Here is a 13308-nt window from a genome sequence, read left to right on the forward strand (position 1 = left end):
GTCTTTGTGCGGGTCAGGCGGCTGAGCAGGAGCAACGCTGCTTGTGTAATTTCTCTTTCCGCTCGGCTAGAACGTCAGACGTCACATCTCTTGCTTGCCGTTCTTCTTGGGATGCGCACAAAGAAGAGCAGAGCACCAAGACTCTCTTTGTGGAGACAGATTCCCTGACTGACGCTGCTGTCACATGAAACGACAAAGTCGAGCTTCGGCTTTGCAATACTTCTGGCTCTGTGTTCATTTCATTTGGTCCGTCGACGTTCTTCGCTTCTTCTCTTTCATCACATCCCTTCTTCTCTGCGCAATCACATTCTCTGCGCCTCGGATTCTCTGCGCCTCGCCTCGCGCGCTCTTAAGTGGCAACTTGTTCGCTCGGATCCTCTTGTCCCACCTCAACAACAAAGCTTTGGCAAAATCCCCCTTTTGGAGCTCCTTTCCGCACGCAAAGCCTTAATTGGCAGCCATGGCGGCCAAAGTCAAGCAAGAGGCCAATGGCCACCACGACGATGACGACTCGCACGACGAAGAGCTTCTCCGTGCTGCTGCTCAGGCCGACAATCAGGATCACGATCAAGATTCGTCCAACTCCCATTCCTCTCCCTCCACCGCAGCTACCAGCACAGCAGACTCAACCTCCATGGCACGCACCGGCAGTCAGAAGGGACGCAACGCTGCTCAGGATGTAGATCCCGCTGTCCACGAAGAGCGCTTCAACAAGCTCAAGTTCCTCCTCCAACGTTCCGGAGTCTACTCCCGTATCATGGGCGAAAAGATGGAGAAAGAGCGCAAAGCTCGCGCCGAAGCAGCCGCCAAGCAGGAGGCCCGTCGCGAGGCTGCCGTCAAGGCAGGGGGAACCCCATCCGATCCACAGCCTTCTGCTCCCGCTCGCAAGACGCGCTCCGGCGCCAACGCAAACGACGATAAGACCTCTGCACCAGCTTCTTCCGAACGCAGGACTCGCCGCGAGGATACCCGCAAGCGCAAGAACGATGATTCCTACGACGTCTCCACCTACCTCGACGAGGACACCCTCGAAGCTGCCAAGCAAGAGGCAGAACAGGCCAACAAGAAGGCGAAGACAGAGCCGTCAGAGACCGGCGCTTCCGACAAGAAGGACGCCAACGAGAGTGGACGTCGAAACCAGCCAAAGCTCGTCACCGGCGCAAAAATGCGCGAGTACCAGCTGGACGGTCTGGAATGGCTCATCAGTCTCTACGAGAATGGTCTCAACGGCATCCTTGCCGACGAGATGGGTCTGGGTAAGACGCTTCAAACCATCTCCTTCCTTGCCCATCTTCGTGAAAAGGGAGTCTGGGGCCCATTCCTCGTCGTCGCCCCACTCTCCACCATCAACAATTGGGTGTTGGAGTTCGAACGCTTCACTCCCGACATCCCCGCCGTCATGTACCACGGTGTCCCCGAGGAGCGACGTGAGATTCGAGACCGGCAGCTCCGCATGCCAAAAGACAAGGAGAGGCAGAAGCAATTCCCCGTTGTCGTCACAAGCTACGAATTGATCATCCGCGATCGAAAATGGCTGGCCAACTACCCTTGGAAGTTCATCGTCGTCGACGAAGGACACCGTCTCAAGAACCTCAACTGCCGTCTCATCCGAGAGCTCAAGACGTACCGCAGCGCAAATCGTCTCATCCTCTCCGGCACTCCTCTTCACAACAACCTCGCCGAGCTCTGGTCTCTGCTCAACTTCATCCTTCCTGACATCTTTGACGACCTCGCCACCTTCGAGACCTGGTTCGACTTCTCCGATATTCACGAAGAGCAAGGCCAGTCCCGCATCCTCTCCAAGGAGAATAGCTCGCAGGTCATCACGCAGCTTCATGAGATCCTCAAGCCCTTCTTGCTCCGTCGACTCAAGGTGGATGTCGAGACCGACCTTCCCCCCAAGAAAGAGTATCTGCTCTACGCTCCTCTCACCGAGCTTCAGAAGGAGCTCTACAACTCGGTCGTCAATGGCGAGATCCGAAGGTGGCTGCTCGAGCGCAAGACGGGCCTCCCTTGGCCCCAGATCCAGGAGATCCTCGACGATCCCGATGGGATCAACACCGCTTCCTCTTCCGCGCCCACCACCCGCGTCAACTCGGCCGCACAGAGTCGCAACCAGTCTCCTCATCCTTGGGCCGTGGCCAATAAGCGCAAGGACATTCACGCCAAGCTCAACGTCGAAGACGACCAAGAGAAGACGCCACCCAAGCGCGGACCCGGGCGTCCTAGGAAAAGCGACTCTGCGAAGGAATCACGAGCCTCCTCTCCTGCCTTTACCGTTGAAGACGACAGCCAGACCGCGTCAGGCGCATCGACGCCTCGTCACCAGACCAACCGACGAGCCAAGCGTGGCGTCGACTACCAAGTGGACAAAATGACCGACGACCACTACTTCGACAAGCTCGAGCAGGAGCTCAATCGCAAGCCGAGACAGCTCACTGCTGCTCAAAATGAACGTCAAGGCAAGCTCTACTCCATTCGTGAAGCGCAGAAGCAGATCAAGATGATGCACCTCGAGAACACCGTCATGCAAGCACGTAAGATCTGCAACCACCCCTTCCTCTTCGACTGGCCTATCGACACCGATTCGGGAACATTCGTCGTCAACAAGGACCTCATCAATGCTTCTGGTAAAATGCTCATGCTGAACCGCCTGCTCGACGAGCTTTTCAACCGCGGTCATAAGGTGTTGATCTTCAGCCAGTTCACCACTATGCTCGACATCATCGAGGAGTGGGCCAACGAGTTCAAGGGTCTTCGCACCTGTCGTATCGATGGAACGACGCCCCAGGAGGAACGACGAGCGCAGATGAAGTCCTTCAACGAAGACAAGGGCAAAGACGCATGCAACCTCTTCCTCCTCAGCACACGTGCCGGTGGTCTCGGCATCAACCTCGTCGCCGCCGACACGGTCATCTTCTACGACTCAGACTGGAACCCGCAGATGGATCTTCAAGCCCAAGACCGTGTCCATCGCATCGGTCAGACGCGCCCCTGTCTCATCTTCCGTCTCGTCTCGGCTAGCACCGTCGAAGAGCGCATCCTCAAACGAGCCGGCAACAAGCGCAAACTCGAAGCGCTCGTCATCCAGCAGGGCAAATTCCGCCTTCCCGCCGGCTACCAGTCCTCGGTCGGAGGAGGCAAGAAGAAAAAGGAAGACGAGCTGCGCGACATCACCAATCAGCTGCTAGCCCTCGAGTCGGAGCAGGTCAAGCTGGTCAAGGACGAGAATGATCAGATCATCACCGATCACGAATTGGATCTGCTGCTCGACCGCTCGCCCGAGGCCTATGAGAGGAAGATGGGTTGGGTGTCCAACGCCCACGGTGACGACCCCAAGAAGCCGGGCAGGAAGCGCGCTGCTGGAAGGAGCGCGTTTGAGGTCACCGAGACCAAGACGGACGAGGCCAACGAGGAGATTGCCAAGCTGCTGGCTGGCAAATAGAGAGAGACAGAATCCCGACTCCCACACAGACGGACGCATTGCCGCGCTCCGTCGTGATTGCCAAAAGTACACCCTTCATCGATTGCTACATCTATCACAACCTTTGCTCCGTCATCAGTTCGCAACATTCATGCCTGTACGCTCGATCTTGCACATCAAATCATAGTCACCATGCTTATTCCCGTCTGCGCCTTTGAATCGTCGTGTGATCCATGAACCTTGGTTGAGCATGCGATGTTGCGGCAATGCCTTCTGACAAGCGATATTGCATCGTTGTAGGGCTGTGACCCACAGCAGATCATCTCGCTGAATCTCACAAACGCCAATCACACAACACTGCCTTTCAAAACGCGTGCAGCTCTCTATGATTGATATAACGAAAGCGTCTCTACACTTCTTCTCTCTCGAAAGCTACACCGTTGCCTGCTGCATGCCCTCCTCGAGCACCAGCTGCGCAATCTTCTCGGCAACCCAAACAAAGTCCCTCTCCTCGTTCCACACCTGAGCACTCAACCGGATCCAGATCTTGCCCGCGTGCACGTGGAACATGACAAAGGTATCGTTCTCGTCGGTGAGCCTGCTCTGAAGCTTGTACGCCAACTTGCCGAGCTGAACCGCCTCGTCCTCGCCCTCTGCGGCCGGAGGGGGCGTGATTGGGATGGACACGTTGACCATGCTAGCGATGAGCTGGTCGGTGGTCTCCATCACCACAGAGCCTTTGCCGAGGGTGGAGGAGACGAGCTTGCCCGCTTGCACGGCGAGCGCGTGGTTGTGCTGCATGATGGCCTGCTCGCCGCCCATCCACCGGCGGAACTCGAGGGCGGCGGGAACGGTGAGATAGTTGCCTAGGTCGATGGTGCCGGTCCACTCCCAGGTGGCCACGTAGTTGCTCGGTGCGTCTATCGGGATCAGCGCCGGACCTTTTGGAGCTGGCAGGTTGGGCGAGAGGTAGGAGTGCGATGTGGGGATCGCCTGCGCGAGGTGCTGGTTGCGTTCGGGAGTATAGAGGAAGGCTACGCCGCGATGGGCCGAGAGCCACTTGTGGCAGTTGCTGATGAAGAAGTCTGGATCCGCGGCGCGAAGGTCGAGCGGAATCTGGCCAACCGCGTGAGCCGCGTCGACGAGCGAGAGGATGGAGTGCTCGCGGAAGAGCGTCACGAGTCGTTCCCAGGGGACGATGACGCCCGGGATGGAGGAGATGGCGTCCACGATGGCAACACGAATCTTGATGCCTCGAGATGTGGCGTCCTCGATGGCCGACTTGGTCGCGGATACGACTTCATCATGCGAGAGTGGGTAGCGAAGGGGAACCTTGATCAGCTTGAGGTCGAAGTCGGGATTCGAATCGACAATGTACTGCGCCGTCTTGCCGCAAGCGCCATACACTGTGTCGTACACCAAGATCGCCTCGTTGTTCTTCCAGCTCCCATTCAAGCCGCGAAGAGCCGCATTGACTCCCGACGTAGCATTGCTCACAAACACCAGATCGTCGACATCGCACTCCACCAGCTCGGCCAGCTCCCCACGTGCTTTGTTCAGCAGTGGCTGGTAGTGCTTGCGCAGGAACGTGTCCGGTCGACGCTCGGCTTCGTCGAGAAACTCCTTGTAGATGTCGAGGACGTAGTTGGGGCAGGCGCCAAAGGAGCCGTTGTTGAGCGGGACGTAGGTGGGGTCGAAGCCGTAGTAGGGTTTGAGGGCGTGTCCGAAGCCCGGGAAGGGTTTCGAGTGCAGCGCACGGCGGTGTGCGTCGATCCGCTCTTCGAGCGGCTGTCGAGCGACCATACCGAAAGGAAGAGATGTAGGGAGTGTGGGGGACGAGAAGAGGGGGGGAGTGGACGGGTGGAATGACAAGATCTTATATCTGAATGCATAAGCGGTGCGTTGGAATCTGCGTTGGTCCGAGTCACGAAGTCGTCTACAATTTAGCCGGTGTTGGACCCTGACCTGACTGCAACAAGCCGAAAGGAAGGAGTGCCGAACCGATACAACCGAATCTACGGGTGATCTGCTCACTGCTCAAGGGCCTTGCGAGTCACAAATGCCTGCCAGACGCGCCGAGTGAGCACGTGGCACTCGGAGCTCCATCAACGTCTTCTTCGCCTCTTGCAGGATGCGTTCACACTCGTTGCAGGCTCACGTCGCCGAGTCACACGATGACGTGGAACAGGGCAACCATAGGGGGTTCATTGGATAGCCGTCAATGCATGCATCCGTCGGAGAGCGGAACGAAATGACTCGAGATCCGTCCGTTATCTTCATTGAAACTTCAAGCCTTGCTCGAAACAATATCTTCTGGGTGCTCACTCTTCCACCACTGCCGAGAAAGAAAGAGAAGGACAGAGAAGGTAAGAAAGACGGGTCAGCCACTGCTCACGACATGTTCCAACGACATCCTTCAGGAGAAAGTACTCACGTCTACACTTCTTCGAATGCCCTCTTCGACGCTGACGATAGGCGAGTAGCCAAGCGCTCTACGCGCTTTTTCAATGTTGTAGTATCGCGAGCTTGCCGAGTAGGTGACCTTGTACTTGGTGAATTGCGACTCTCTTCCGGTCAACCAGGCGAAGGTCTCGGCCCAACCCGCCAAGGTGAGACCCCAGTCCTTGGAAAGCTTCCACACTTTGGCTTCGGGCATGACGTGGCCCATGCCCGCCCACAAAGCGCGCGGGAAGTCCCAGAAGGGGATGGGCTGGCCGTTGGTGATAAAGAAGGCCTCACCAGCAACAGGGACGTTCTCCTCAACCAGTGGGAACTGATCGCCGAGTGGGTTGCCTGGGCTGGTGACCTCTGGGTTCATGATGTGGAAGAATTGGTCGAACTTGTTGCGAATAACGGGACGCACGTTGAGCTCATGCTTGAGCGTCTCGGGGCTGAGCGTAGTGGGAAGCTTGCGGGCGTAGTCGGTGGAGCCTTTGGGGGTGTCGTCTCGAGCCTCGCTGGTAGGCACTTGACGTTGTGAGTCGAGCTGGTCGTCAGCGAGCACTCGGGTGGAGATCATGATGTCTCCAAGCTTGTCAGCTGGGTAGGGTGCGGCGTCCAGCTTGTCGGCTGCGAGTAGATGTGCGTGGACCACATTGTCGACGTAGGTCCAGTCGAAGAGGTTCTCGTTGTCGCCGATCTGAACTTTGGTCTTTCCGGTTCGGAGCACGTTGAAGAAGCCGGGAAGCGCTTGTCGATCACCGACGCCGAATATACCAGCGGGACGAAGAGCCACCGTCTTGAGCTTGCCTGCTTGTTTGCTGTTGGCTTGCAGTACGAGGTGTTCCGCCTTGGCTTTGGTGTCGTTGTAGGCATCCAGCGGCTTCTTTGGGTAGGGCAATCGCTCATCGACGTTGATCAGGTCATGACCATCATAGACGACACCGGCACTCGATGTGAAGACGAGCTTTGTGACAGCAAGTTCGGGCTTGTTGGCCACCGCGATGACGGTCTGGGTGCCGACGACGTTGACCTTGTGGTAAATTTCTGGGCCGAGACCAGCGACGGGGCTGGCCGTGTGATAGATGACGACGCCCTTGCTGCCACCTGCTTCGAGACCCGCCTTGTCGCGGACCTGTATGAGCGTCTCGCGAAGCGATGATTCGGATGTGATGTCACCGGTGTAGTACTCGACCTTTTCGATGGGCTGTCTAGCGGCATGCAGATCGAAGACCGAGACGTACTTTTCGCCACGTTGACGAAGGGCGAGAGCGATGCGAGAGCCAAGAAAGCCGGAGCCACCGATGACGAGGTGAGCCTCACCCGATGCGGAGGAAGTCGACATTGCTGGTGGTGACGATCGTGTGAATGGAGAAGAGACGGAAGAGAGGGGAATCGTCTCGTGGTTGGTCGATGTTGCGTGTGTGTGTGTGTTGGATTCGCATCGCCTGATTTCCAGCTTGGCGAAAGAGAGAGAGAGAGACCCTTTTTGCCCCAAAGGCTGAGCGGCGAACCGCGCCTCGCGTTTCGCTCCGCCTTTCTTCTCGAAAAGAACGCGCTGATCAAGGCTGCAGAGCGCCGTGCACTCGGATTCATAAGTGTGAGATCGTGGAGGCAGACAAAGGAAGAATGCGAAAATTGCAGGCTTGGCTGCAACAGGCTATGCACAGATGCATGGACCAAGACGGAATCGTGCATACAAAGCTACGTAGCTTGCTTGCTTTGCTTGGTTCTGCGCTTTCCCGCTGTCTCGGGTTGCACCCTTTCAGACATGCCACATGACCCTCCCTTGGTGCATTCTTTTGGGTCGAGACCAACACTCTGGTCCTCGCCGTTGACGCTTGGCATCACCACCCTCTCTGCCTCCATCATCAATCCCTTCTCGAGCGTCCGGCAAAAGGAGCGCAGGCAGCATCAAGCTGCGCCGTCGCCAATCTCCTCGTTCTCGTTGCCGTCATGATGCCCGTCGTAGACGACGGGGAGGAGCCTCCTCCCCCGATCACCATCCTCCTCTTGCGAACGCCAGTATCCATGACGAAAGGCACAGATCCATATCATGACGCTTTCGGCTCGTTTTGCCTGCCATCGTTCGCATCCTCAGCACTCGAGTCGGGAACATCGACGCCGCTTCCAAGCATGTCTATGAGCGGAAAGCCTTCTCTCGCAACCACCGCGGAACACGGCGCAATCGATCTCATCCGTACGGCACTCTCCCAGCAAGCTGCTGCCAGCCACAACGCTCCAACAGAGCATGCGCCATCTTCTCCACCGCTACCGCTCTCAGCTACCGGCAGACGCAAGGGCAAATTCATACACGACCAGCCTCGTCTCATGACGCATCACCTCTCCTATCCCGCCGACGCGAATGGCAACGAGATTGAGATCGAGTACTGCGTCACCTCGTTTCCCATCCTCGCTCACAAGTTTGTCAACCAGGACCTCTTGATCGACCGCCTCTTGCATGGCACAAAGGCTCAGGAGGATCTGGCTCGCAGTGCATATCGAGGCATGATCGTGACAAGTCAAAGAGCCGTCGAAGCCTACATCTCGGCTGGCGTCAAGGCGCAAGATATCCTCCGCTCCCAGAGCAAGACTTCTTCCAGTTCTCCTACCCAGTGGACACGGGTTCCCTTCTTTGCCGTTGGACCTGCCACCTCGTCCGCGCTTCGCACCGTGCCTCTCGCTCCATGGCTGCGTCCTCGTCTCGTCATGGGCGGAGAAGCGACGGGAACAGGCGAGACGCTGGCTCGCTACGTGATTCGACACTTCTCGTCGCCCTCCATCCTGGACCAGAACTCGGATCTGCTTTCAGCAGAGCAGGCGCCACCCCTCCTCTATCTCGTCGGTGACAAGAACGCTTCCACAATACCCGACATGCTCTCCAGCGCGTCACCACCGACTGGCCCCGTTCCTTTTGAAGAGCTGCAGGTGTACGAGACAGCACCGGATCCGCACTTTGCCGAAGGATGCGAAGTGCTGCTCAAAACACTCCCTTCGGTCGTATCGAGACCGCCAAGTCGACGACCGAGTCACAGCAGCCTCAACTCTCGCAGCGGCAGCAGACGCGCGAGCAGCGGAAGCGCCGACTCGCCAGCGGATCGCACTGTCACGGCGTCCGTGAGCTCCAACGCCAGTCGAAAGTCAAGCGCCGATGACCTTCACTCGCGGGCAAGGAGCAGTGCCGAATTTGGCCGCAATGCTTCCACTTCATCCCATCGCTCCCATCTCAGCCACGTTCCTTCTGTCGGCACTCCTCTGGGCGTCAGCACCATGACCTCCACGGAGACAGCAGCCAACAAGCGCCTCGACAGCCTCGCCATCCCTGCAGCTGCAGGTGGCTCGCCGCAGCTGATGGCTTCTCCCGCCACGATCGAGCCTGGTGTCATCAATCCTATTGAAGAAGAGTCGGTGCTCAAGATGCTGCGGTCCAAGGTCAACAATGTGAGCGGCGGCAGCGGTAGCAATAGCGGCGCGCTTCAACGCATCGCTCGACCGGATTGGGTGGTCTTCTTCTCGCCCAGCGGCGTCAACTATGCGCTAGAAGAGTTCCGTCGTCGAAGGTGGATGCCACCAGATTTTCGGCAGCAGCAGCAAAAGGAGCAAGCGCAGGCAGATGGACTTCAGAACAGCGTAAACACCACGGTGACCTCGCATGCGATTACAACGGGCAAGGGCTCAACAGGCAGCCCGCGAAAGTATCCACGAATCGCTGTACTCGGCAGCACCACACGCGCTTGGATGGTGGAAAACCTGGGCATCGAGCCGGATGCAGTGGCTCTCAAGCCTGGTCCAAAAGAGCTCAAGGATGCGATCGAAGCCGTCGAGTTGCGTCTTCGAGCCAAAGCTTGAGGCGTCTTTCAATGCAGCATCACCACCATCACATCCTCGCAGTTCATCCTGTCTCTCTGCCAGCCAGCTCACCTCTACAACTCGTCGTCCTACACGATCCAGTTCGTTCTGCTCTTGGCGACGTCGATCGCATCCCAATCTCGCACCATTCGCTCTGCACGTCGTCCAACTCGCAATCGCATTCACGCAGTTCTGCCCGCTTTCTTTTGACATTGCATCAGCGTGTGAATCAGTGCGTGGATGAACGTGTGATGACGGCTGACTCAGCCTCCAGTCTGGAAGAGGCAGCGGAATCTGCCACGACAGTCACAGTACCCTGCAAGATCATCAGCTGAGTGATTCCACGGACCCGCATGCAATCCGTCAGTGTTGCTTTAGCCACCGTCAAAGCGTCGTGATTCACGCTGTTGCTTGGCGGTCTCCCGCTCGGTCCACCCGAATGCACCACCTGGTCCCGTCGTCGGCCCTTCCGACCGCTTATCGCATCGCTTCCGCCTTTGGGTCTGAGTCAGCGACTGATACGCAGCATGTATCAGTCGATAGAATCAGGCGGTCGGAGGACCGCGAGAGCGCCTTGAGCGCTCGTAATGTGCTCGAGTATCGACGAGGCAGGGCAGCACACTCAAGATTCTCCGAGGATGCTTGTGAAGGGCAGACGGGCAAATCATCGGATCCTCAAGCAAGCCATATGTATATGTCGACACTAGCTGCTGTTGACGCTGCCATGCCTGCTTCTCCCTTCCTGTCATACTTTTCTCACTCGCGTATCGACGATTGGGCATTTATTCCACCTCACGACACATCATTTGGACTCAGATCGCACAAGAATCGCTATCGCCATCATGTCGAACCAATTCTTCCGAGCTGGCAATCGAGCTCTCGAAGTCAATCCCCCCAACGCCGACATCAATCTGGGACGGTGGGGAAGCGACTGGGGCTGGGTCGTGTTTTGCGTCATGGCGGCTTCCACCGTTGGTCTTCTCATCTGGTCTTCCAGGCTTCCCAGGGGCAGGAGGACCTTCCCTTACCTGCTCGCCGCCGTGCTCGCCATCTCGACCATTTCTTGGTATTCTCAAGCCAGCGACCTAGGCGCCACTCCTATTCCTGTCCAGTTCCTGCACAACAGCGCGCTCGCTCCAGATGGTGGCTACCCTACACGCCAAATCTGGTACAGTCGCTACATCGACTGGGCCCTCACTGTACCGCTTCTGCTGCTCAGCTTGCTCCTCATCACTGGCTTGCCTCTCTCGGTCATCTTCATCACGCTCTTCTTCAGCATCCTCATGATCATTTGCGGTCTGCTAGGTGCCCTCACAAGGACTCGCTACAAGTGGGGCTACTTTGTGAGTGTCATTCTTCCCGCTCCCTGCTGACCTAAATGGAGTCCGCTGGCTCTCGTGGCTGACCCTTCATCTCTGCGACGATCATCGACAGGCTTTTGGTTGCGCTGCACTCGGTTATGTCTTGTATCACGTCTTTGCGTCTGGTTTGCGCTCGGCCCGACGACTGGACCATGGTTTCGGTCGTGCATTCCTTGCAGGCGCGACACTCTTGGGCGTCGTTTGGCCGCTCTATGCCCTCTGCTGGGCTTTGACTCACGGCGGCAACGTGATCGGTGTCAGTGCAGAGGTGAGTCCCTATGTCTCTTTCTCTGCTCGGGCGATGTCTGCTTCCGTCAGCATCAACTGACCCACTGATCTCTGCGACTTGTCGTCACGCTGCAGTTCCTTTGGTTCGGCATCTTGGACCTCATCTCGAAGCCCGTCTTTGCATTCGTCCTGCTCTCCATGCTGCGCAACTGCGATTATGGCGCACTTCGTCTTCGATCGGGCAAAGTCACTGAAGGCAAGATCGACGATCACGAGCAACGTCGAGGCATCCTCGACAAGTCTCAGGAGGGCATTGGTTCTTCCCCTGTGCACCACGCCGGAGGCAACAGCGCAGACTCGGGCCCCGCACCGCCTCCTCCCGCTGTAACCACCCCACCTTCCGCTGCTGCGCACACGATGATGTCTCCTCCTGCTGTTCCTCCCGTCTGATCTCCGACTGCGTCCCCCTTCCCTCGCATACCCAATGACCCCCTCCTCCTATCGCACCACCTTGTACTGTCGATCACACGCATCACAAACCCCAGCCTGCCACCTCAATCGATCGAGTCAACCATATCCGTTCACACCTCAACACGTTGGTTCGTGGTGAGAAGTAAGCGACTCACGGCGGCTAGGTGGTGGAGACCAGATTAGCTTTGTAGTACGTGGAGGTATGCACGATCAGCGCCCCCAGCGACGACTTTTCTTACAAATTCTGGCCACGAGTAAATATCTGATCACAAATGCATCAGTCACCGTCAATGCAGGCCAAGTCTGAAACCATTTCGCAGGTCGACAAAATGAGATGAGCTGACCAAATAGTGCCGACTGACAGATTCAAGGTTGTGACCATTCTGGACTTGAGTGGGACACAACACGCAAATCTACGCATCCTCGACACAAGTTTTTTTGCGTTCATCGCGGCATCAAATCAATCGCCCGTAGATAATTTTTTCTGTCAGAAAGTGCTGCCCTTAACTTATGTTTCAGCGTTTAATGTAAAATCGGACAGGGTTTGCGCTTAGGGTTGCCTTGAACAAAGCTTTTACTGAGAATATTTCTGCAAAACTGGAGTAACGAAATTGCCAGTCATTGATTTTTTTTAAGTGTTTGTTGGCTTGCTCACCGGTCGAGTTATTTTACTTGCATCGCACATTTGTCGATCGCCCTTTCCTTTTTCTTGAGAGGACATGTTTGCGATTGCAAAGGATTTGCTCTCAAATATACATTGTACAGCGTGAATTGCCAATCTTGATGTTTTAACTCGACCCAAATCGTAATGCGCTGTCAAGGTGCTGTCCAGCTCGCAGCCCAACGGTACAGCGCCTGGACTTGTTCACGAGCCGTGTTCACGCTCAAGCTGTCGGTGAGTAGAAGCGGCTGCGATGGTCACTGCAGGAGGTACACAGAGATGACCAGCCCTAAAATGTTCATAGAGACCCGAAGCAGGGTGCAGAAGGCGAGGCAGCGATGCTGAACAGGTCCCAGCACACCCACAGACTCGAACCTGCTAGTATGTCCGCGACGAGATTTCGCCATGCCGCACACAGACGCATCCGAAGGCCGCATGTTCCGTGCGAGCAGCCAGAGAAGCCAGCAGGACCGACACCGGTGACCACGCCTTCCGAATGAAGCCGACGAAGAAGAGCTAAGAGCGACAGAAAGCCGAAGAGAATGGGTCGAATCATCTTAATGCAAGCAACAGGCGTACTTCGAGAGCAACTAGAAGGTTCAAACCCCGCGCTGCTTAGTCTCGATGTAGCTTAGCGCCGTTGTTGAAGCTCGGCTAAGCGCCATCCACCACTGTTGGATAGAAAGCCGTGTTTCTGCATGAGCGTCGGCGCAACCGAACCGCGACTAGTTTGCGGTGAGAATATCTGAGGCCCTGGCACGTTTTGACGCGGCCGGCGGGCGTATCGTGTCAGGTTACGCGAAAGATGCCGGTTGACCGGTAAAGCCACTGTATTCGTTCACACGAATCAATGCAAAGGCAAATCGTGACCAGCG

At 56.8% G+C, this 13308-nt stretch overlaps 5 protein-coding genes across 5 annotated transcripts; 3 read left to right on the plus strand and 2 right to left on the minus strand.

The window, feature by feature from the left end:
• Positions 1 to 460: 460 nt before the first annotated feature.
• Positions 461 to 3445, plus strand: PSEUBRA_001424 (Helicase, C-terminal; the record flags this gene model as incomplete). The annotated part of the gene is made up of 1 exon (XM_016434666.1): positions 461 to 3445. One exon carries the CDS (start codon positions 461 to 463, stop codon positions 3443 to 3445), a length of 2985 nt encoding a protein of 994 aa, XP_016294073.1.
• Positions 3446 to 3856: 411 nt separating this feature from the next.
• On the minus strand, positions 3857 to 5227 carry PSEUBRA_001425 (Aminotransferase, class V/Cysteine desulfurase; the record flags this gene model as incomplete). The annotated part of the gene is made up of 1 exon (XM_016434674.2): positions 3857 to 5227. The coding sequence occupies one exon, from the start codon at positions 5225 to 5227 to the stop codon at positions 3857 to 3859; it is 1371 nt and encodes a 456-aa protein (XP_016294074.2).
• Positions 5228 to 5711: 484 nt separating this feature from the next.
• PSEUBRA_001426 (3-beta hydroxysteroid dehydrogenase/isomerase) lies at positions 5712 to 7208 on the minus strand (the record flags this gene model as incomplete). Its single annotated transcript, XM_059464590.1, has 2 exons — positions 5712 to 5759; positions 5859 to 7208. 2 exons carry the CDS (start codon positions 7206 to 7208, stop codon positions 5712 to 5714), a joined length of 1398 nt encoding a protein of 465 aa, XP_059321156.1.
• A 611-nt stretch (positions 7209 to 7819) lies between these two features.
• On the plus strand, positions 7820 to 9712 carry PSEUBRA_001427 (Tetrapyrrole biosynthesis, uroporphyrinogen III synthase; the record flags this gene model as incomplete). The annotated part of the gene is made up of 1 exon (XM_059464591.1): positions 7820 to 9712. The coding sequence occupies one exon, from the start codon at positions 7820 to 7822 to the stop codon at positions 9710 to 9712; it is 1893 nt and encodes a 630-aa protein (XP_059320864.1).
• Positions 9713 to 10554: 842 nt separating this feature from the next.
• On the plus strand, positions 10555 to 11751 carry PSEUBRA_001428 (Rhodopsin, archaeal/bacterial/fungal; the record flags this gene model as incomplete). Its single annotated transcript, XM_016434659.1, has 3 exons — positions 10555 to 11055; positions 11147 to 11341; positions 11437 to 11751. The coding sequence occupies 3 exons, from the start codon at positions 10555 to 10557 to the stop codon at positions 11749 to 11751; spliced, it is 1011 nt and encodes a 336-aa protein (XP_016294076.1).
• Positions 11752 to 13308: the final 1557 nt, after the last annotated feature.

The sequence above is a fragment of the Kalmanozyma brasiliensis genome (assembly GCF_000497045.1).
Source record: "Kalmanozyma brasiliensis GHG001 unplaced genomic scaffold PSEUBRA_SCAF13, whole genome shotgun sequence".
NCBI lineage: Eukaryota > Fungi > Basidiomycota > Ustilaginomycetes > Ustilaginales > Kalmanozyma > Kalmanozyma brasiliensis.